The sequence below is a fragment of the Pseudopipra pipra genome, chromosome 30 (assembly GCF_036250125.1).
Source record: "Pseudopipra pipra isolate bDixPip1 chromosome 30, bDixPip1.hap1, whole genome shotgun sequence".
NCBI lineage: Eukaryota > Metazoa > Chordata > Aves > Passeriformes > Pipridae > Pseudopipra > Pseudopipra pipra.
This window is the reverse complement of record NC_087578.1, coordinates 1,478,035-1,500,520: the sequence shown is the minus strand read 5'-3', so window position 1 is coordinate 1,500,520 and position 22,486 is coordinate 1,478,035. Positions and strand designations below refer to the sequence as shown.

Sequence of the window (22,486 nt, the reverse complement as noted above, 5' to 3'; positions counted from 1 at the left end):
AGGGAGTGTGCAGATGTGCATCAGAGAATCACGGAATGGTTTTGGGTGGAAGGGACCTTAAAGCTCATCCAGTTCCACCCCTGGCCATGGTCAGGGACACTTTCCACTAGACCAGTTGCTCAGAGCCCCGTCCAACCTGGTCTTGGACACTTCCAGGGTAGAGGAGCTCTCCCTGTGGGACCATCCGTGCCCGTGAGCCCGTGTGCTCCAGGCACCTGTGCCCGGCTGGAAGTGCCACCTGCTCCATCCTGCCGGCAGCCAGGGCTCCCAGGCCCTCTGGGATCTCTGCTCCCACGCCAGCCTGTGCCCACTCTTTCCTCTCTGTTGACATTCCTGGGCTATTCTGGGAGCTGCCAGCAGGCCCGGCCAGCTGAGCCCTTTGCCCCTTTGCTCCGCGGTTGCATCACCTCCGGTGGGTCCTTTTTCCCAGACAGCCCACTGTGTTTACATGGCACCTCTGGCTTGGCCAGGGGCAGGGGCTCCGTGTGGTCAAGACCTTGGAATCATGGCACGGTGGGCACAGGACATGCCGAGCGCTGGCAGGGCTTCAAGTTCCCACCGTGCTCTCTGGGTCCCCTGCCCAGCCGGGCTCTGCCCATCCCCCGGCAACGTGGCACCTTGCATCACTTTCCGGAGGCTTCTGCCGGCCCCTGCCCCGGCTCGGGCTGCACATCCCACTCCAAAGAGCCCGAGGAACATCTTGGTGCTGATGTGACACTGGCTGCCACCTCCTGAGCCCTCAGGACACACAAATCCCCTTTCTGTTGTGTGAGGTGGAGAGGACACTGTGTTCCCCTTCTCTGGCCCTTCCCGGCTCTGTCCTGGGCTGAGGCTGGACCAGGTGATCCAAGGGGTGGACTCAGATCCCCAAACCCATCACCTGGTGATAGCCACGAAAGCCCAGAGATGTGACAGTCCCTGGGAGCTGCAGGGTCATCCCAGGAGCCCCCTGATCCCTGCTGGGTCCTCTGTCAGCACCCAACATGACCGACCCTGCTATGATGGTTCAGGGATGCCCGGGGGGCAGTGCCCAGGCTGGGGGGCAGGTCTGTAAGATCCACGGGCAGGCAGGAGAGCAGGGATCCCTCCAACTGGCTGCTCTGGGGCTGAGTCTCCTCCACCAGCCAGGATTTGCCCCAGCCCTTGCTTCCTGCGGGTTTTGGAGCAGGTTTGGGAGCTCAGTATCCAGCTGCCCGAGCTGGGGGGCTGCCTGGGGCAGATGCCAGGCAAAGCTCACGGGTGGGTGAGCCCCTCGCCCACACACCTCTGCACTCCCCGCTATTTGCTCCTCCCCCGGGCTCCCGACGGTTCGTGGGGAGCGGGGCAGGATGGGGGGGCTGCCCACCGAGCCCCTTCCCCGGGGCAGCGGGGCGGGCGCGGGGAGGCGGGGTTGGGGTGCTAATCCCGGTAATCCCCGACGGGACGGGACGGGCAGGTGCGGCGGCCAATGGCGGGGGCGCGGGGGGGGCGGCGGGACCGCCCCCGGCCGCAGGTGCCCAAAGCGGGCCGCGCCGCACCGCTCCCGGTGCCGGTGCCGTTCCCGACCCGTGGGAGCCGCTCCCGGTGCCGGTCCCGTCCCTTCGGTGCCGCCTCGTCCCGCCGCTCCCGCTCCCGTTCCCGCCCGCTCGGTGCCGGTCCCTCGGTGCCGGCGCCGCTCCCGTCCCGTCGGTGCCGCTCCCGGTGCCGCTCCCGGTGCCGCTCCCGTGCCGCCCGGGGGGCGCGGATGGCGGGGCTCGGCGCGGGCCCGTGGCTGCTGCTGGCGGCCGTGCTGTGCGCGGCGGCCGAGCCGCGCTGCCCGTCGTGCCCGGCGGGCGCGGAGCGGCGGCTGCTGGAGGAGGTGGCCAAGAAGCAGCTGCTGGAGAAGCTGCGGCTCCGCGATCGCCCGCGGCTCGCCCACGCCGTGCCCCGCGCCGCCGTGGCCCGCGCCCTGCGGCGGCTGCAGGCGGGAGGCGCCCGCCGGGGCCCCTCCGGGGAGGAGGAGGAGGAGGAGCGGGGCTACGAGATCATCAGCTTCGCGGAGACAGGTGGGGCTGCGCGACCCCCGTGGGAGCCCACGCGGTCCCCGGCGGGGCGCGGGTGAGCCCCGGGGCGGGGGGTCCCTGTCCTGCGCCCCGGGGACCCCCCACTCCAGGGGTAGCGTTCCCACGGGAGGGAGGGGCACGGGGAGGGAGGAAAGCGTGCAGGTGTTTCCTGAGAAGTTGAAGGATGTCGGCCGCGACTCGCGGGATGGCGGGGCAGCATCCCACAGCTCTCACCTCCTCATCCCTTTCTCCCCTCAGATCTCGCATCTCCCTCCGGTTTGGGGCTGCAGTTCCAGTTCAGCCAGGCGCAGGACCAGGACATTCGCATCCTGCAGGCTCAGCTCTGGCTCTACCTGCGAGTGCCCCGGCCCGGGCTCACCCTGAGCATCTTCCTGGCCGCCGGGGCCGGGGCCGTGGCGGGGGGCAACCGCACGCTGCTGGGGGAGAGGCGGCTGAGCGCGGCGGGGAGCGGCTGGCGCTCCTTCCCCCTCCTGCCGGCCCTGCAGAGCTTCTTCGGGGGGCAGAGCCGGACGCTGCGGCTGGAGCTGGAGAGCCGCGGGGACGGGGGGGACATCGCGGCGCCGCTCAACGCCAGCTGGTCCCACCAGCCCTTCCTGGTGGCCAAGGCGAAGGTGCGGGAGCCCGAGCACCGCGTGGCCAAGCGCAGCCTCCGCTGCAGCCCCAACTCCAGCCTGTGCTGCCGCAGGGACTATTACGTGGACTTCCGCGACATCGGCTGGAACGACTGGATCATTAAGCCCGAGGGCTACCAGATAAACTACTGCGTGGGCCAGTGCCCCCTGCACGTGGCAGGCAGCCCCGGGATGGCCTCTTCCTTCCACACGGCCGTCTTCAACCTCGTCAAAGCCAACAACGTGCAGGCGTCGGGGCATTCCTGCTGCGTCCCCACGCGGCGCCGCCCGCTCTCCGTCCTCTACTTCGACCGCAACAGCAACATCGTCAAGACTGACATTCCCGACATGATCGTTGATGCCTGTGGCTGTAGTTAGGGCTGGGGGAGCCGCGCTGGGACCCCCCTTCTCCAGGACTGTCTCTCTGGTGGAGGGGGAGGGAGCTGGAGAGCTCCCCTGAGCTGGAGCCAGCCCGTGGTGCAGTGGAGCCCTTTGGGAAGGTCGGGAGGGAGGGAGAGGGTCTCGTGAGAGGGAGCAGGGGTTGCCTCCAGAGAGTGCCTGGGACAGGGGTCTTTGGGGACACGTGGGATGGAGCCAAGGCCATGAGACTGCCTGAGCCTGGCCTGGGGGTGGTGGTGACTCCGGGCATCTCCCTGGAGCTGGTCCCAAGCTGATCTCACATTCCTGGTGGTGGTGGCCCCCTCTGGTGTGGGGTGAGGGGGCCCTGCTTGGTTCACACTCGGTGCCCAGTGCTGGTCTGGAACTCGGCCTCCTCGGGAGCAGAGTGGGGTGTGGGAACAGGTCTCCTTCCTCCACGTGGGCAGCTGGAGGACAAGGCAGCCCCACTTGTTTCCCGACTGGAAAAACCTTCCCGCATCCAATTCAGGCCTTTTTCTGGGACAGGTGGAATGGAGCACAAATAACAGGCCTGGGAGAGGAGGGTCAATGGTGTGACTTCATCAAAAACCCCAATCTAGCAATGACTGGACAGTCTTCTGCTCCCTGGAGTGCACGGAGCTGTGAGGGCCAAGCTTCCAGGTCCTGTGTGTTCCCCCTTTCCCTGGGTTTTCCTCCCCTGCTCCCACCCACCAGCCAGGTCTCCTCCAGCCTGGTGCCACCCTACAGGGAGTTCTGGCTCAGACTCTGCCTTTAAGATCACACTAAAGGTACAGATTTGGTTTGTGCCTCCAGTTTTGCAGCTATTCCAATTTTTTCAGTAGAGGTTCCTGCAGCCATCAGGACTCCTGGTGCTCCAACCTCTCTGCTGAAGCTCCTGCTCTGCCCTCACCTTCCTGATGCACCCACATGGCCTATGCTTTAATTTATTATATAATATTTTGGTGTGGCTTCCCAAATAAATGGGTGGAAACGCAATATCCAGGCTCTGGCTGCTTTTTCCTGGGACCACCTGCATGGACGGGGTGGGTGAGAGGATCCTGCTTGGCCAGAAGGTCCCAGGTCTCTCAGGGTCTGGGGCTGGAGCAGCACAGGAGCTGCACGGTGATGCTGTGCTGGGAGATGAGGGGAATTGTGGGGTTTGGGGGGCTCCCTGGGTGCAGAGGGGAGGGTTGGGATCTTCCCTGTGGATGGGGGTCCCAGGGATCAGGCGGGGGCTGGGAACCAGGGATCACCTCACTGGGGGCTGGAGAGGGGTGGCCTGTAATGGGAGCAACCAAGCTGTGTCCCAGCAGGGCAGGTACTGGGGGGCATTGCCCCACCTGGAGATTCTGTTCCCCACCTGGAGCAATCCCAAACAAAGCTCTGGAGGCTCTGGCTCCGGGGAGGTGACCTCAGATGCTGAGCCACAGCCCACCCCCAAATCCTGGGCCCCTACTGCAAATCCCCAGTGCCCCTCGTGTGCTCCCCTAAACACCACCCAGTGACCCCAGTCTCGACCCCACTGCAGCCAGAGGGGCTGGTGGGTGACGGGGAGTCTCGTTTGGAATTCGGGTGGGATGCTCCCGGGGTGGGAGGTGTCCTTCATCCCGCTGAGATGCCACACACGCTGCCCCGGGGTCCCCGTTGCGCAAGCACCCGCTCAAAGCTCACTTTGGGGCTGTTTTATCTGGGGACAAACCCCCCTCGCTTTCCCAGCTTGGCCCTGCCAGCGGCCAAAGGGCAGCTTTCATCAGCCAGCGCCGCGGGCATCCCCCCGGGGCACCGCGGCCATGGCCGCGCTCCCAAAATATCCCGGCGTGGGGAAAAGCCAACGGCACCTGCAGGACGCCTCGGCCCCCCCGGGCGCTCCCGCAGCCCCGGTCCGTGTCCCCGGAGCACGTGCTGCCCTGCACACGCCGGGAGATGGATCTCCGGGAGGCGCCCGGGGCTGTGTGCGGTGTCCGGAGTCTCCCCGTTCCCTCCCCGCATCAGCATTCCCGCCTGGAATCAGCATCCCGCCGGGACACCGCACCCGCGTTTTCCTTTGCCGGCAAGGGAAGCTCTCCTCTGTTTTCCCCGCGGCACCGGGTGCGTTCCCGTGGGCTGGGGGGGTGTCCACGCGCGTGTGGTGCTGACTCACTGACACACTGACACGCTGCCCCCGCGCCCGAGGTGCCGCGCTGGCTGCGGTGGCACCGCTAAATCCCTAAGCCGGGGGATCAGCTGGCCCTGCCCTGAGCCGCTTTGACTTTCCCAAACAGGAGACCGGGATTACCCGCGGGGTGGGGGACTCGGGGGGCTGCGGGTTAAGGGCCGCTCCGGGTGGGGCTGCCCTGCTGTGGGTCGCACTCAGGGGCTCGGAGCTGGTGGCCAAAGGGACCTGGGGCCGTCTGGCCGCGCAGATGGTCCCGTGGGGAGAGGAGGGTGGGCTTGGGGTGAGTGCTCGGACCCCGGGCAGCTTATCCGGGGTCACACTCAGCTCAGGGGCAAAGCTGCTGAGCCGCTTAACGCTCGTTACAAAACGGGGATGGAGGCAGCCCCTCACCTGGGCCCACCCCCTCACCTGAGCCCGTCCCCTCACCTGAGCCCACCCCTCACCTGAACCCACCACCTCAGAGCCTCTGAGGTGGAACCCAAACCGTGGCAGAGTCTGGGGGCACCCCAGAACCCCGCTGGCTGTTCCCCCCCCTCCTGCCAGAGGAAAGGGGGGACCCTGCCGGCATTGCCCCCTGCCCTGTGTGCCGGGGGCTTCCCGGGGAGCAGAGACCCCTCCTCACCCTCTCCGTGCTGGGGGAGCGGCAGGGAAAGGAGCTGATCTCAGGCTGGGACAGCGGGGAGGGAAACTGAGGCAGGGGGTGGATTGTGCGGGTCCCGGCTGGGAGCTGAGGGGTCCTCAAATCCTGTCCTGCAGCGGTTCCCACGATGTCCCTCTGCCCCGGGGGTCCCGCGGCCGTGGCGGGGGCCCCGCCGTGAAGCCGCCCCGCGGTGCGTGATGGCGCGGGCAGGACGGGTCAGTGCCGGGGCCGGCAGAGTCCCCAGCGGGGTAATCCCGGTAAGCGGCTCCGGGCTCAGCGGGAGCGCGGCCCCGTCACCTTCGCGGCTCGTCCCGGTCACCGGCGGCACCGGCGCGGGGAGCACCACGGCCCCGCCCGCGGCCACCAGGGGGCGCTGCCCGGCCGTGCCCCCCCCGGTCCAGCCCCGACCCCCCCCGGGCCCCCCCGGGTGCGTGGGACGGGACCCCCGAGCGTGCGTGGGCTCTGCCTCCCGCCTGGGCTCGGGGTGTTCCCTCCACGCGTGTGCGGGCCGCAGGGGATGATCCGTGCGCGGGCCGTGCCCCCCCCGCGTGTGCGTGGGCTGGTGGCCGTGCCCCCCCCCGCGTGTGCGTGGGCTGGGGGGGGTGCCCCCCGTGGGTGTTTGGGCTGTGCCCGCCGCGTGCGGGCTGCAGACCCCGCGTGTGCGTGGCCGTGCTTCCCGACTGCGTGTGGTGCTCCCCGCGTGTGCGTGGGCTGGGGGGGTGCCCCCCCCGTGTGTGTGTGTGTGCTCTGCCCCCCACACGTGCACGTGCTGTGCCCCCCGCGCGTGTTTGGGCTGTGCCTCCTCCGTGTGCGTGGGCTTTGGGGGGGTCCCCTCCCCGCGTGCGTGGGCTGCGCTCCCCGCGTGTTCGTGTGTGTGCATCCGTGCCCCCCGCGTGTGCGTGTGAACGGGCCGTGTCCCCCGCCGCGGGCTGGCGTGGGGCGTGACCCCGCGTGTGCGCGGGCTGCGTCCCGCGTGGATGCGGGGTTGGCGTCCGTCCCCCTCCGCGCGTTCACGGGCTGTGCCCCCCGCGCGTGTTCGTGCCGCGCCCGCAAGCGAGCGCCGAGCGCCGGCGGGCGCGCGTGTCCGTGTTTACACGCGCGATCCCTCACACGCGCGAGCGCGTGGGGCCCCCCGCGAGCGTGCGGGACCCGCGGTTGCGCGCGGGGACGCGCGTGGGGCGCCCGGCGGCCCCTCGGGGAGCGTGCGGGAGCGGTGCGCGCGTGGGGGGGGGAGGGGGGTGCGCGCGGGCGCGGGGCCGTGCGTGTCCCGGATCCATCCCGGGTTTTCGGGGCCGCCGCTCCCGGCCGGGGTCTCCGTCCCGGGCGCGATCGGCGCCGCCGCCGCAGTCGGAGCGGGACCCGCCGGGACCCGCCGCCCCCGCCGCCCTCCGGTAACTTTCTCCGGGCGCCCGGGGCGGGCCGGGGGAGCGCGGGGGGAGACGTCCCGTCCCGTCCCGTCCCGCCCCAGCCCGGCAGCCGCCGTCCCCCCCTGGATGTGCCGCTTCCCTCGCAGACCGAACCGCCGCCGCCGCCGGGGGAACGGGGGACGCGGAGCCGCCGGAGCCGCCGCCCCGCCTGGGTCCGCTCGGAGCCCCCCGGAGGTAGGAGCCGTCGGGAGGGTCCGGGCCGGGGGAACTCCTCTCCCGGGATGGCGCCGGTCCCTCCGCGGGCCGTCCCGCGAGCTCCGGGGGGGGGGGGAACCGGGACCTCCACCGGGGCTCCCGGCGGGGGGGACCGGCCACGCGGGGCGGGCGGAGGGGATCGGCCCCACGCGTGCCCCGTCACGTCCCCTCGTGCTCCCGCCCACGCCCGCACGCTCCCGCCGCGCTTTGAGCTCCCGGTGGGTGGCTGGGTGGGTCGGTGTGTGTGGGTGGGCTGGGACGGCCGCGCCGGGCCGGTGGAGCCCCCGGCAGCCCGCGGAGGGGAGGCTGGCTCGGGACTGGGGGCTACTGGGGGCTACTGGGGGCTACTGGGGGCTACTGGGGGCTACTGGGGGCTACTGGGGGCTACTGGGGGCTGCCGGCTCGGGCCGGACTGGGGCTGTTGGACCGGGAGCAGCGACCGGGTGGAAGTTGCTGCCCCGGCCCCGGTGACGCAGCAGCCGCAGGACCGTCCCGGGGGGCTGTGCCAGCTGTGCCACCCACCCTGCCAGCCCCAGGCCACCCTGAGCCTCGTATCCCACCAGCCGGGGTGTCCGCAGGGCTCCGGCACCCACCTCGCGGGCCCCCGCACCTGGGAGCTTTGTCAGGGCAGGGGGGCGGCCCCGCGGCCGGAGGGACCCCACCGGCAGCGCCCGCTGTTCCCGGGGCCCTGGCACAGCTCCGAGGGGTTGGCGCGGGGACAATGGGTGTCCCCGGTCCCCTGATGTCCTGCCAGGCCGTGAGGTGGCACTGAACGCTGCGGTGACGGCCTGGGGGCTGCACCTCTCCGGGGAGGATGGGGCTGGAGAGGACGGAGCTGGGGGATGGCTGTGGAATGTGGGGGACACCCGGCACTGCGGTGACAGTCAGGGGGCTGCATCTCTCCGGGGAGGATGGTGAGGGCGGAGGGGATGGGGCTGAGGGATGGCTGTGGCATTCCAGTGCTGTGTTTGGGTGCTCCAGCCACGGCTGGGGTCCTGCACCCAGCCCTGGAAGCAGTCGGGGGGCCTGGCAGATGCTGCTGGATACTCTGATTCCATGAGTTTCCCCCCTCTCTGCTCCGTAGGCTGCGTGTGGCAAACCTGAGCCGATGGATGCGGGTGGGCACTGGGTTTGGGGGGAAGGGAAGAGGAAGCAGCTGGATGAAGTTTCTCCTTCAGAAATTCAGCCCTAGGAAAACTTTCTCAGTTTTCCTGCTGCATCCAGCCGAGGCTGACGCTGCCTCTGTGGGCGACAGGGAATGGTTGCCTGGGGGGGATCCTCACGTCCCCCCTCCATATTCCAGGGTCTTTTCCGTCACAAAGCCGAGCACAAAGTCAGGAGCAGGTTGGGAGCTGAGCGTCCCTGGGCCCCCAGGGCTGGTCTGGTGGGAGGTGGTGGAACAAACTCGGTGCTGGAGCTGGCTGGGCTGCGAGGATCTCCCTGGAGCAGGGAAGTTTCCATCCCGGGAGTGAGTCAGCGCGGACACCTTGTGACGCCGGCCGGGTGGGACAGGCTGTGGGGAGGCGGCTGCGGAGCTCGGGCTCCGAGTGGGATCCGTGGCTCGCTGTCCAGAACCTGGGAACTTGCACCATGTTAGGTTTGGGTTGGATATCAGGGAAAATTCCTTCCCTGAAAGGGCAGTCGGGCGCTGGAACAGGCAGTGGTGGAGTCGCCGTCCCTGGAATTGTGCAGAAAACATGTGGATGTGGCACTTGGGGACGTGGGGCAGGGGTGGCCCTGTCAGTGCTGGCCTAGTGGTTGGACCCGATGATCTTGGAGGGCTTTTCCCGACCTTAATGATTCCGTGATTCCCTGATTCTGAGGCTGGATAGGCTGGAAAACACGAGGGCCCTTCGGTCAGTGCCGCTGAGTGACACCCACAGTGCCAGCCCCTTATCCCTGGGGACGCTGCTCTTCCCACCACTCCAACCTGCTGCACGTGTGTGCACACCCTGCACATCCCCACAGCCGCACAGGTGCCCCCTGCACACGTGTGTACACGTGTGTTCCCATGTGTACATGTGTGTTCACGTGTGCACGGCTCAGTCCCGCGCTCGTGGTGGGATTTTTGGGGGTCCCCGCCCAGGGCCAGCAGTTGGATGGCTGGTCACGAGGCTGAGGGTTCCCGACGGGAGCACAGCGAGTGTGTGCCCACCTCAGTCCCTCTGGCACATCCCAGCCCTCGGGAAGCTGCAGGATAACGAGGGGAACAGCTGATAAAATAAAATGAAAGAGCCGCCTCGGAGTGGGAACGAGCGGCAAAGCAGAGTCGGGTTTCAGCTCTGCTGCGTCCGGGGTGAGGCTGGGGGGTGTTTCCAGATGTGGAAACCCCACTGTCCAACTCCCAGCCTGGATTTAGGGAAAGAGAGCCCTGTCTGGTGCCCCCAGGGGGGCAGAGGACGTCCTCAAGGGGATGGGGTTGCTCTGTGGGGACAGAGTAGGTCTCCAGCCAAGGAACAGGCCACCATCACTCGGGGCAGATACTTCAGGAGAGACAAATGTATCCCAGCAGGAGAAGGATGGCTGGGGATTTCGGGAACAGCCCAAGGACACTCATTCCACCACCTCTCAGCAGACAGAGGGGTCTCCTGCCCCAGGAAGCTCCCTAAATCCCCAAGGGTGCTGCCTTGCTCCGTGCTCAGCACATCAAGCCACAGGCATTTCCACAGATTAACAGGATTCCTGTCATATATCCCATCCTTTAATGGATGCCGGAGTCCCTGCCGGGTCCTGCACATCCTCCTCTTCCCATCTTTGGAGGGATCCTGCAGGACAGAGCTGCTGGAGTGGGAACAGGCCCAGTGTGAGTCCCCTGCCTGCAGCAGGAGGATGGATTCCGCTGCCTGCCCTTGGGATGGCAGGATGGGCAGGATGTGCCCAGCCCCTGCGTCCCTCGGTGCTGGCATGGGATGATGCTCGATGCCATGGGAAGGAGCAGGGCCTGCCAGGGGGGCTCCCACAGCCGTGACTCAGAGCTTTTATGGGTCCCACATGTTCCTGCTTCCCTCCAGCGCCGGGGAGGAAGAGGGAGGCATAAAAATTCCTTGTAGCAGCTGCTGCCGTGCGTGTGCCCCCCTTGCCCTCACCCCAAAACCTCTTCCCCACCCAGCCTGGTGAAGGTGGGGGTCGGGAAGTGGCTGTAGGGGAGGGATTTGGGGGGCAGCGTGTGCTGGGGGCCAAAGCAAACAACGTGCACTGATGGTTGCCCGCCTGCCCAGGGACCACCTATGGAGCCCCCCCCGCCCCTGCCCACCCTGCCACGGCTTCCTGAGCGGTGCTGGAGGGCTGGGGGTCCCTCCTGCCCGGGGGGAACAGGAGCCTGCAGCCCCCCTCCGTGGGTTATCCCTGCCCTGGCTCCGCAGGACGGGGCTGCCTGCCCTCCCCTTGCCGAGGCACACGTGTGGCAGCCCGTGTTACAGCCTGTGTTAACGTGTCCAGGGACGTGTCAGGGCACGGCCCCGGGTGGGTGTGGGTGCACGTGGGAGCGAGGGGTGGATGGGTTTGCCCCCTGAGCTGCGGCCTTGGGGTGCTGGGGGACACCTGGAGGGGTGAGTGGCCTGGGGAGGGACCTCAGGTCCTCCCTGGGAGTGGTGCGAAGGGCAGGGAAGAATTTTGGGATTGGGTGGGGAACGAGGACTTGTGACGGGGCCGGGGGAGGGCGGATGGGGCGGGGGATGTCCCGAGCCTGTCCTGGCAGGGACGTCTCTGCCCCTTTCCCTCCACGTTCCCCGAAGCTGCTTCTTCCCCGTCTCAGCTTTTCCAGGCCAGGGACCACCTTGGAACGAGCTGGGCAGCCCCCACCAGCACGGGATCACGACCCTGAGCCGGCCCCTTTCAGACCCCCTGAACCTGAAGCGATGTGCTTTGTGGGGCCGTGGGCCTGGGCAGATTAGCTGCCCCATGCAGAGGGGCTGGGCTGGCCCTAAAGCCCGGCCTAAGGGGGGGTCAGGGGTGGCAGGCGGGGGGTCTGCACGTTGCTTCTGCTGGAGGCAGAGTCCAGAAACGTGTGGGGTCAGGGGAAGCAGCTCTGAGCACAGCCTGGGGGCCTGGGGCAGGGAAAAGGGGCTTCTTCCAGGGGGGCATCTCCCCGCTGTGCAGCACTGGGGGGACACCCCAGCTGGGAGGAGTGGGGTGACCCTGCCAGGCCCCCCTGTCCTGGCAGGGAGCTGGGACGTGTCCCCGTGGTCCTGGACTGTCGCTGGCACGGGGCAGCTGGAAGGTCTCTGCAGCCCAGGGTTGGGGTCGGGCTCAGGGGTTAGGGTTGGGTGATCTTGGGGCTGCCAGAGGTGGCTGTGCCCATGGTGGGCTGGGGGGTTACCTACTCCAGGGGAGACTCCACCTCTCCTGAGGGGGTGAAAAGGGTACAAAGGGGTCTTCTGGGTGTGTCCCCACCCTGGCCCCTGCCACACCACCACGCCCTGCTCTCTGTCTGCCTCCTCTCCCTGCTCTGGCCCTCCCTCGCTCCTCCCTCAGTGAGGATTTGGGGTGACTGGGCCCTGCCTTGGCTGTTGGAGCTCCCCCCACACACACACATGCACATCCCACATGTGTGCACATCCCACATGTATCAGACGTGCCCGAGCACACGGACAGACATCCGTGAGCCCAAACACTCCAGGGCTGTCAGTGCCCACGTCTGTCTCCCTCCTTCCCACAGTCTCTCTCCCACCATCCCACCATTTCGGGGGGTCTCCGCTCCCACCACCCATCGGTGTCACCAGGCTGGCATTGCCCCCCAGAACAACTGCCCCGTGACCCCAGACACTGGGGCACACACACAGACACACAGAGAACACGTGTGCACACACATGGACACACAGAGAACACGTGTGCACACACACAGACACACAGAACACGTGTGTTCACACAGGCCCCGACAGCAGCACGGCTGCCCCACACACGCAGCCCCCCCGGGCCCCCCCGGCCCCCCACGCCGGGGGCTGTGCCGGCGGGTGATGGATTGTGCCACACACAGCTCCGGGCCCGCGGGGGCTAATCCAGCCCTGACATCACATTCCTCCCCAGTGGGGCTCCGGGGAGGGTTAACCCTGCCGGGGCTGGGGGCTCGGGGACCCCCCGTCACCCCTGGGGCTGGGCTGGGGGGGACCCACCCCTGCACCCACCCCCGCTGGTGGGGGGAACAGGAGCGTTCCCGGCGCGTGTGGGACCCGGGGTGGGGTCTGCAGCGTCACGGGGAGCCGGGGTGGGTGGTCTGCCCCATCCCGGGGTGCAGTGGGGTGCCAGGCTGGGGGGCTGCCCCGTCACAGGGGGGCAGCCGCCTGCTCCTCCTGCCCTGGTGTCCCAGGGCCATCCGTGCCCACTCCTGCCTCTCCCTCCTTCCCGCCGTCCCTGCTCCATCACCCGGCACTGGGGAGGTCTCTCTGCTCCCACCACCCCTCACTTTTGGGGGCTCTCTGCTCCCACCACCCCTCGGTGTCACCGTCCCCACGTTGTCCCGCGCCGCGAGCTCCCCCCATCCCCTTTCCCTCCCTGCCTCCTCCTCCTCCGTCTCCTTCCCTCTCCCCCCCACCCCGTTCCCCAGTGTCCTCAGGAAACTGGAGCCAGATGACAGATTTTAGATGTGTTTGCAGGAAATAAAAGGCGAGGAGCTGGGGGGGGAGGGGGGCGGCCAGCCCTGACCCCCCTCCCGCGCCGCGTTTCGGCGTCTGGAGCCAGCCCTGCTCCGAGAGCTCCCGCCGCTGGCTGCGCTCCTGGTTTTCTTGGCAGAGAGGAGCAGGAATGTGTTTCAGTTTGAGTTTCTTGGCAGGAGGAGAGCGAGGGAAGATTCCCCTCATCCCGCCTGCGCCTGGCTCTCAAATTTATGCCCAAAGGCTGCGACTTGGGTGGGCCGTGGCGGTGTGCGGCCGGCGGGGGAGGCGAGCGCGGCGGTGGGCGAGACGCCGGATGGTTCCCATTGCTTCCCGTTGCTTCCCATTGGCTCCCGGCCTTCCCGGCCCCATCCAGCCCCCTCGGCTCGGGGCGGACCGCCGGGTTCGGGGAGCCCCCGCGGACCCCAGGAGTTGGGGGGAGCGTCCCGGGGCCCGGTGGGGTTTGGGTGGGTTTGGTGCTGTGCAGCCCCCCGGTGTCCTGTGCCAGTGCTCGGTGGGGGGATGTGGGGGACTGGGGGGTCATGGCACTGCGTTGTGCCCACCTGACGCCCTCCTGGCACCCGCCTTGCCGGGCTGGCTCTGCTCACCAAAGCTCTCCCTGCCTGCACCAGCGGTGCCTCGGCACGGTGAGACCCTCACCCATCACTGCACCTCGGTGGGTGTGGGGGACCAGAGCCCCCCAAACCTGCCCCCGGGGGGCACAGGAGGTGCTGGAGGGGGCACAGGGGGAACACAGCCCGGGCAGGGAGGTGGTGTGGGAACTGGGGGTGCTGAGGTGCTGCCCGTCCGTGTGTTCCCCACGTGAGGTGACACGCTGGGCACATGTGTGTGCTCCGTGTGCTCCGTGTGCCAGGCCCTGGAAGTGCCCTCCAAGGCCAGCTTGGACCGGGCTTGGGGCACCCTGGGCTGGTGGAAGGTGTCCCTGCAAGCCCCCAGCCCAGGTCTGTGGAGTTGGGGGGTGGGTGCAGCCCCCTCTCCCTCTGTGCCCGCCGTTGGCCTGGCAGGGTGAGGGGTCAGGCAGGAGCTCCCCTGGGGCTAATCCCAAACTTTCCTGGGAGGCCCAGGGTCCAGCAGGCAGGTGAGACCCCCCCTCCTCTGCCCCCTGGTTCCTCCTCATCTCCCTTTCCCCCTTTCCCTCCCCAGTTCCACCACCGTCCCGGGCAGCCCCCTCCCCTCTGCCTGCCCCGCTGCCCCCCCCCCCATTCTTCCTGCCTGACACTCTCACAAAGCCCCGAGACGAGCTTTCAAAGGGGCAACTCATGCGGAAGAATTGCCGCCCCCCTCGCCCCCCCCTGCTCCAAACGCGACCCAGCACTTTTCCCAGCGGGGTGAGGGGCTCCCACTCCCCCAGACCCCTCGTTTGGGGCGATTCCCTCCGTCTCAGAGGGGGAGGCTGAGGGGGCAGGAGCCCTTGTCCCCAGTGCCACCCACATCTGCCTCGTCCTGCGGTGGCTTCTCCTGCTCCTCTGTCCTTCGTGTCAGCCCCCGGGGGGCTCGGGGCGGGACAGGGACCGGGGCGGTGGAGGGGTGGGGGGCAGGACATGGCCGTGAGAAGGAGCGGATGAGGGACAGGCTGGTGGCTGTGGGTGGGGTTGGGGGGCAGGACGGTGACCTGGGCGTGGATCGGGGGCAGGACGGTGGCCCTGGGTGGGGGTGGGACCGGGCTCAGGGCAGGACCTCAGGGATCCACGGTGGGCCGGGCTGAGCCCCTGGGCAGGGGCACGGTGTGTGGGTGGGACCAGGGCAGGGTGGGGACCCGCGGGCAGGGTGGGGACCCGCGGGCAAGGCAGGGCTGGGTGGGACCTGTGGAGGATCCGCGGGGAGAGAGGAGCGGGGAGCCAGCTCCGGTCCTCGGCCCGGGAACGGTTCCAGCTGTGCCTCGTTTTCCCATTTCGTAGAATCCCGGGATGGTTTGGGTTGGAAGAAACCGTAAAGCCCATCCAGTCCCCCCCCCCTGCCCTGGGCAGGGACACCTTCCACCAGCCCGGGCTGCTCCAAGTGTCCAACCTGGGCACTCCCAGGGATCCAGGGGCAGCCACGGCTCCCCTGGGCACCCCGTGCCGGGGAGGAATTTCTTCCCAACACCCCCAAATCTCCCCTATTTTAGTTTAAACCACCCCGGGGGGTGAGGGGGGGTCTCCGCTCCCGGGGGGGGGGGGGGGGTCCCCGCGTCCTGTGGCGCCCCCTGGCGGCCAAACCCACTCCACCTCCCTCCTCCCCCCCGTCCCTCCCCGCAGCCCCCCGGGCCCCGCCGCCGCCCCGATGCGCCCCTGAGACCCCCCCCGGGCCCCAGCGAGAGATGTTCGACCCCGCCGGACCCCCGGCCGCCGGCTACAGCGAGCACTGCTGCCTGCGCCCCCCCCACGGGCCAGCCCCCGCCGCCCCGGGACCACCAGGTGGGTCATGCGGGGGGGCCCAGGCTCTGCCTTCACCCCCCCCCCCAGGGTCAGGGGTGCTCCGGGGGTCCCTCTGTCCCATCCAGCTCATCTGTCCTCCCTCCCCCAGGCCTCGATTTCCCCGTGTGCCACCAGCCCGGGCACCGCGGGTATGGGCTGGCACCAGGGGCCGACCACCCCGGTGATGGTGAGTGTCCGGTTCTGGGGGGGCCGCGGGGGTTCCGCGGGGGGGCTCGGCATCTCTTTTCTCCTAAATCCCGAGCGAACTGGCCCGCTCAGGTGTGTCTCCCTGGGGGGGGTGCTCAGCCCCCCGCTGAGGGCGGTGCCCCCCGCTCTGCCCTCCCAGGCTCCCGGTTCTCCACGCCCCGCGGCGCGGGGAAGCTGGGCAAGAAGCGGGCGCTGTCCATCTCCCCCCTGTCCGACTCCAGCATCGACCTGCAGACCGTGATCCGAACCTCTCCCAACTCCCTCGTCGCCTTCATCAACTCCCGCTGCGCCTCCGCCGGCGGCTCCTACGGGCACCTCTCCATCAGCACCATCAGGTGGGCACTGCCCTCAGCCCCCCGCGGGTGGGAGCCTGGCCCGGAGCCCGAGTGCCCCTTCCCACCTCGGGGAGTGCCTGGAGAGCCGGGGGCCGGGTGGGACGGGGGGCAAGGGGTGTTTGCTCATGGAGCCCTCAGTCCTGTCCCCTGACGGTGTCACCCCCTCGTCCCTTTGCTCTCCACAGCCCGTCCCTGGGGTACCAGAGCCCCCCCGGGCAGCAGAAGGGCCAAGGTCACCTGTACACGCCCCCCCCTCCCTGCAGCTCCCACGAGCCCCTGCCCACACGCCCGGGGCTCCTGCACCACCCCCCCGCTCGTGGGGCCCTCAAACACTGCCAGGTGAGGAGGGGGATCCCTGTGGGCCGGGGATCCGTGGGAGGTGGGACCCGTGTCAGCCCTGGGCATCCGTGTCGTTGGTGCATCCATGGGGGGGTGTATCCCTGTGAGGATGCATCCCCCAAACCACATTCCGGAGGGAATCTCGGTGCTGACTCCTCCCTGCTCTCCCGGCCCCAGCAGCAGCTGAAGCTGGAGTGGAGCCTGAGCAGCCCCCTGACTGCCAAATTCCCAGAGGAGCGATCCGAGGGCGACATCTCCAGCCCGGCGTCCACGGGCACCCAGGTACGTCCCGGGCTGGGGGACCCCCCCCCACACGTCCCCAGGGCCCCACAGTCCCAGCACCGCTCCCGTGGGTGCTCACCTGGGGAACTCCCCTGGCCGTGCTCCCCCAGGACCCCCTGCTGGGGATGCTGGATGTCCGGGAGGAGCTGGAGAAGGAGGACGGGAAGGCCGAGTGCGAGGCCGTGTACGAGACCAACTGTTACTGGGATGGCTGTGCCAAGGAGTTCGACACGCAGGAGCAGCTGGTGCACGTGAGTCGGGGGCTGCCGGGGTGCCCCCACCCCAAAACCTGCCCTCGGGCTGCCCTGTGTGACGCCCCCCTGGAGCAGCCCACGATTCCTGCTCCCAGTTCCCACCACCTGCCCCGGGGACTCACCGTGATGCTGGAAGTCGCTCCCTGGGCAGGGAGGGATGTGCATCCTCCTCCTCAGCCGCTTCCAGACTCCCTCCTTTGCTCCAGCTCTCCTTCCCCAAAATCTCCTGTATCCCCCCGACCACCCTTAAGCCTCTGTGACCCCTCTGCTCCTGGCCCTTCTGAAGTAGCCCCCAAACATCCCCTGTGTCCTCTGTCTCCTCCAAACACCACCTGACCTGTCTTCCCCAAACTCGGGTGTCTCCACCCGCTATCCCAGTCCCTTTATGTCCCTTCCTGCCATCCCAGTCCCTCTACATCCCTTTCTCCCACGATGTTCCTGTATCTCCCTGTCCCTTGTCCCCCTCCCCAGTGCCACCAGTGACGCCCCTCTCCCTCCTCAGCACATCAACAACGAGCACATCCACGGGGAGAAGAAGGAGTTCGTGTGCCACTGGGCAGCCTGTTCCCGGGAGCAGAGGCCCTTCAAGGCTCAGTACATGCTGGTGGTGCACATGCGGCGTCACACGGGCGAGAAACCTCACAAGTGCACGGTGAGATGCCCAAAATCCCTCAGAAGTGCTCGGTGAGCCGGGAAAATGGGGGCTGAGAGGGTGGAATAGGGGTGGGTCCGTGTGTGGCAGGCGGGATGCGTGTCCAGGGTGGACGTGCCATGGGTGGGGTGGGGGGTGACGTGTCCCACCCCGCTCTCCCGCAGTTCGAGGGCTGTAACAAGGCCTATTCCCGCCTGGAGAACCTCAAGACCCACCTGCGCTCGCACACGGGGGAGAAGCCCTACGTGTGTGAGCACGAGGGCTGCAACAAGGCCTTCTCCAACGCCTCCGACCGCGCCAAGCACCAGAACCGCACCCACTCCAACGAGGTACGGCCCCGCCTCGGGCTCCTCTGCGTCGCTCCCGTCCTCCAACAGCTCCCCACACCCCTCCTCTTCAACCCTGTGCGCCCCAACTCCCTCTTTGCCTGCTCTAAATGCCCCCTTGGTCACCGGCATTCCCGCTGGGATCCCTTTATCCCGCTCCTGGGGAGCCTCCCTGAGCTCTCCCCCCGGCACCCGAGGGGACTCACCCGAGGGGACTCACCCCAGGGGACTCACCCTCTTTGATCCAGAGGAAGGGGAGGGGGTTTTGCTTTAGGGGAGGGGGCTGTGGTCGGAGCTGACCCCGCTCTGTGCCCGCCGCTGTCCCCGGGCAGAAGCCGTACGTGTGCAAGATCCCCGGCTGCACCAAGCGCTACACGGACCCGAGTTCCCTGCGGAAACACGTGAAGACCGTGCACGGCCCCGACGCCCACGTCACCAAGAAGCACCGGGGGGACGTGGGGCCGGGCCGGGCGCTGCCCACCCCCAGCGCCCCCCTGGACATGAAGCAGGAGAAGGACACGAGCGGCCCCGGCGAGGCCCGGAAGGACGACGGGAAACTCCTGGTGCCCGACCTGGCCTTGGTGAGGAGCTGGGGGGGGGAGTGGGGGTCACCCCCAGGTGATAGTGCAAGAGGAAACAGCCTCAGGTTGTGCCAGGGGAGATTTAAGTCGGATGTATCAGGGAAAGTTTCTTTGTGGAAGGGGCTGCCCAAGGGAGTGGTGGGGGACCCGTCCCTGAAAGTGTTCAGGAATCGTGTGGATGTGGCACCCGGGGACGTGATTAGTGGTGGACGTGGCAGTGTTGGGTTAATGGTTTGACTCGGTGGTCTCAGAGGCTTTTCCAACCTCAATGATTCCCTGATTCCAAGCGTAGTGGACACCTGACCCCCTCTCCCCGTTCTGCTCCCCCCAGAAGCCGCAGCCCAGCCCGGGCGGGCAGTCGTCCTGCAGCAGTGACCACTCGCCCCTGGGCAGCACCACCAACAACGACAGCGGCGTGGAGATGGCAGGGAACGCCGGTGGCAGCTACGAGGACCTGTCCACGCTGGAGGACGTGGTGCCCGGGGAGCCCATGGGCACCTCGGGGCTCATGGCCCTGCACAAGCTGGAGAACCTTCGCATCGACAAACTGAAGCAGCTGAGGAAACCCGCAGCTTCCAAGGGCCTGAACCTGCCACCCATCCCTGGAGCCGGTGAGCCCGGGGTGCCCTCCCGCTGGGGTGAGGGAGCCTTCCCATGGGAACTGCCTGGAGAGCTCTGGGGGGCAGCCAGAGGGTTCCAAACGTTCCTGTTATTAGTGGCGGACCCCAAAGTCTGGACTGTGCTCTGGGGAGACCTTGGAGCCCCTTCCAGTGCCTAAAGGGGCTCCAGGAGAGCTGGAAAGGGATTTTGGACAAGAGCCTGGAGTGCCAGGACAAGGGGGAGTGGCTTCCCACTGCCAGAGGGGAGGGTGAGATGGGATACTGGGGACAAGTTCCTCCCTGTGAGGGCGGTGAGGCCCTGGCATGGCATGGCCCTGGCTGCCCCATCCCTGGGAGCGTTCAAGGTCTGGTTGGAACAACGTGGGCTAGTGGAAGGTGTCCCTGCCCAGGGCAGGGGGTGGAACTGGATGGTCTTTAAGATCCCTCCCAACCCCAACCATTCCAGGATTCAACGATCTCTCCAACCCAAATGAGCCTCTGCCCCTCTTTGTTGCCTGCTCTGGAACCTTCTCCCTGTCCTCGCGGGGTCTGACCAGGGAAGAGCCACATCCCGCGTGGTAACTCCTCCTTCTCTCCCCCAGGCCTGCCCGGGGAGGTGCCCGGGCTCCCGGTGCCCCCCCCGGCCTCCCACCGGCGCATCGCGGAGCTGTCGGCGGCGGAGCTGGGGCTGGTGGCCCTGGGCGAGCGCCGGAGCAGCGGCACCAGCACCGTCAGCTCCGCCTACACCGTGAGCCGCCGCTCGTCCCTGGTGTCCCCGTACCCACCGTGCCCGGCCGAGGGGGCGGCGATGCCCGGCGGGCCGTGCCCGGCCGACGGCTACGACCCCACGGCCTCTCCCGACGAGTCGCGGCGCTCCAGCGGCGCCGGCCCGTGCGGGGCCCTGCCGGGGGTGGGCACCCTCACCCCTGCCCAGCGCTACCGCCTCAAGGCCAAATACGCCGCGGCCACGGGCGGGCCCCCCCCGACCCCTCTGCCCGGCGTGGAGTGGGCGGCCCCGGGCGGCCCCGTGCCCGCGGGATACCCCGGGCCCCGCTGCGTGCCCAACGGGCTGCCGCGACGGCACAGCTCCAACGACCGCCCCGGCTACCCGGGCGCCGTGCCCCCTCGCCTGGTGCCCCGGCACGGCGTCCGGCGGGCGAGCGACCCCGCCCGGGCCGTGGCCAAGCCTCCGGCCGTGCCCAGGGTGCAGCGGTTTAAGAGCGTGGGGAACGTGAGCGCGCCGGGCGCGGGCAGGACGGCGCTGCAGCCCCTGGGCGGCTCCGAGGCCAACCTGCAGCGCCACAGCTTCTCCCCCCGGCCCCCCAGCATCACCGAGAACGTCTTCCTGGAGAGCGTGGGGGGCCCCGGCCCCGAGCCCGGCCTGCTGGAGATGGAGCAGTACCTGGGCTATCCCGAGGAAAGCTTCCCGTGCCCGGGCGTGGAGCTCCAGGGTGGCATCTACGGCGCTCAGCGGACCATGGGGGGCACGCCCGGGGACATGGAGGAGGGGCTGCTGCAGCCCGAGTTCTCCCTCCCGCAGTGCCAGATGAACCAGCACTTCCCCAGTTTGCCAGCTGGGAATGGGGCCATGCCAGTGCCTTGGGAAGGACCCGCCCCGGGCACGCTGGACATGAGCTCCGGGCAAAGCGTCGGCGCCGCCGCCACCGTGTCCGGGCCACACTGTCCCCATCAGAGCACCGAGTACCCCCACGCCAGTGCCTGTGGGCAGCATCCCAAGCTGGCGAGCTCGTGCCAGGACGGCGGGTTTCCCGGGGGGCACCGACCTTACCGGCTGCAGATCAAATCCGAGCAGCGATACCCGGCGCCCGCCCCAGCACTTGCTCCCTGCCCCGGCGCCAAACTGGCCGGGCCCCCGCTGCCCCCCCCGGCCTTTGGCCACGCCATGGACGTGGGGCCGGGCGGGTACCCCCCTGCGGGACCGGCGCCGGGCGGGTACATGGGCATCGCCAGCCCGGGCGCCCGCAGAGCCCAGACCCCCACCCTGCAGACCAAAGAAGTGATGGTCCGGAGCTACGTGGAGGCCCAGCAGGCGCTGATGTGGGGGGAGCAGCCCCCCTCCAAGGCAGGGGCGCCTGGCACGGGGCTGGAGCCCGGGCAGTGCCAGGCCGTGCCGGCACCGCCGTACGGCAGCCCCAGGTACTGCGGGTACCAACCCAAACCCGATCACCTGCAGGGCCTGGCGGAGCCCCAGCACCTCCTGAGCCCCCCGTGCTTCAACCCCGAGATGGTCCCACACCCCCCAGGTGGCCCGAAGCCCCCGGGTCACCCGGCCGGCCTGAGTTACAGCCTGGCACAGCCGGGGCCCGGCTACGACGGGCTGGACACCAACTCCCGGCACCTGCTGCGCTTACCCCCCGCCCGCCCCGTGCCCGAGGGGCCTGGCAACCCCCCGGGGTACTACCCGGGCCAGAGCACCCACGGGCAGGTGGGCAAAGGCGGGCACAAGCTGCTGGGCCACGTGGCAGCGAGCTGTGGGGGTCCCGGGCACTACGGCGGCAGCTCGGAGGGACTCAAGGGCACCTCCTGTTACTACCTGGACTCGGGGGAGCAGGTGGCCAACAGCCTCGACTCCCTGGACCTGGAGAACACGCACCTTGACTTCGCTGCCATCGTGGAGGACGAGGAGCCCCCCCCGGCGCTGCCCGGCCCCCCCAGCCCGGCCGGGGGGCTCCTGCTGCCCTCGCCCGGGGGTGCCAACATGGCAGTGGGGGACATGAGCTCCATGCTGAGCACGCTGGCAGGGGAGAGCCACTTCCTCAACTCCCTGTCCTGAAACCAGGGGGACGGGACCTGCCCTCGGGTGGCACCTCCGTGACCGGGGGGGGCCCAACCCGTTGGGGCAGAGCCGGGAATCCTCCTCACCCACGGGTTTGTGCCCTGGGGGGGACGGGGAACCCCCCTGGACCCCCCCCCTTCTCCAGGTTCTGAGTGCCACCCTCGCTCAGGGGGGACACTGCTGGGTCCCAGACACCCCCCAACCCTCCAGGTCACCTCTGGGGTGGGGAACTGGTTTCACTGGGCCCTTCTTGCAGTGCCTGGGAGCCTGTCCCACCTGCCCCCCCCCAGCCTTAATGCCAAAGAGCCCCCCACCCCCTGGGCAGGCCCCATCCCGGCGTTCCCACTGCCCCCCACCCCAAATCCCAGTCTGTCCAGACTGCAAACCCCCCCCTCCTGCTCCGGGGGGGGGGCAGATCCCCGGGGATGGGGCGGGGGGTGCCTGTACATAGTGTTCATAATGTCTGTCTGTCTGGGGGGGGTCCCCCCAAACTGTGAGAGCACCAGCAGTGCCCCCCCAATTAAACCCTTTCTCAGGGGACTGTCACCGTGTCCTTTGTCACCCCTCACCCTGGCCCGGGGGGGTTGGATGGGACCCCCAGACCCCCCCTTGGTCCCCTGGGCCCCACTGGCAGCAGCTCCCCCCCCCTCTGGCTCAGGGA

At 68.7% G+C, this 22,486-nt stretch overlaps 2 protein-coding genes across 2 annotated transcripts; both read left to right on the top strand.

The window, feature by feature from the left end:
- Positions 1 to 1,406: 1,406 nt before the first annotated feature.
- Positions 1,407 to 3,994, top strand: LOC135404286 (inhibin beta C chain-like). The gene is made up of 2 exons (XM_064638994.1): positions 1,407 to 2,024; positions 2,280 to 3,994. Exons 1-2 carry the CDS (start codon positions 1,448 to 1,450, stop codon positions 3,029 to 3,031), a joined length of 1,329 nt encoding a protein of 442 aa, XP_064495064.1. The 5' UTR covers positions 1,407 to 1,447; the 3' UTR covers positions 3,032 to 3,994.
- A 3,076-nt stretch (positions 3,995 to 7,070) lies between these two features.
- On the top strand, positions 7,071 to 22,465 carry GLI1 (GLI family zinc finger 1). Its single transcript, XM_064638932.1, has 12 exons — positions 7,071 to 7,427; positions 15,295 to 15,453; positions 15,563 to 15,640; positions 15,800 to 15,995; positions 16,181 to 16,334; positions 16,515 to 16,616; positions 16,727 to 16,867; positions 17,373 to 17,522; positions 17,687 to 17,851; positions 18,181 to 18,429; positions 18,761 to 19,040; positions 19,631 to 22,465. The coding sequence occupies exons 2-12, from the start codon at positions 15,357 to 15,359 to the stop codon at positions 21,820 to 21,822; spliced, it is 3,804 nt and encodes a 1,267-aa protein (XP_064495002.1). The 5' UTR covers positions 7,071 to 7,427; positions 15,295 to 15,356; the 3' UTR covers positions 21,823 to 22,465.
- The last annotated feature ends 21 nt before the right edge of the window (positions 22,466 to 22,486 follow it).

Bases quoted from the DNA above. Each gene is read 5' to 3' on its own strand.
- GLI1 (XM_064638932.1), top strand. From the start codon at position 15,357: ATGTTCGACCCCGCCGGACCCCCGGCCGCCGGCTACAGCGAGCACTGC. The intron at 15,996-16,180 runs GTGGGCACTGCC...TGCTCTCCACAG, and splicing joins CTCTCCATCAGCACCATCAG to CCCGTCCCTGGGGTACCAGA. The intron at 16,868-17,372 runs GTGAGTCGGGGG...CTCCCTCCTCAG, and splicing joins CGCAGGAGCAGCTGGTGCAC to CACATCAACAACGAGCACAT.
- LOC135404286 (XM_064638994.1), top strand. From the start codon at position 1,448: ATGGCGGGGGCGCGGGGGGGGCGGCGGGACCGCCCCCGGCCGCAGGTG. The intron at 2,025-2,279 runs GTGGGGCTGCGC...TTCTCCCCTCAG, and splicing joins CATCAGCTTCGCGGAGACAG to ATCTCGCATCTCCCTCCGGT.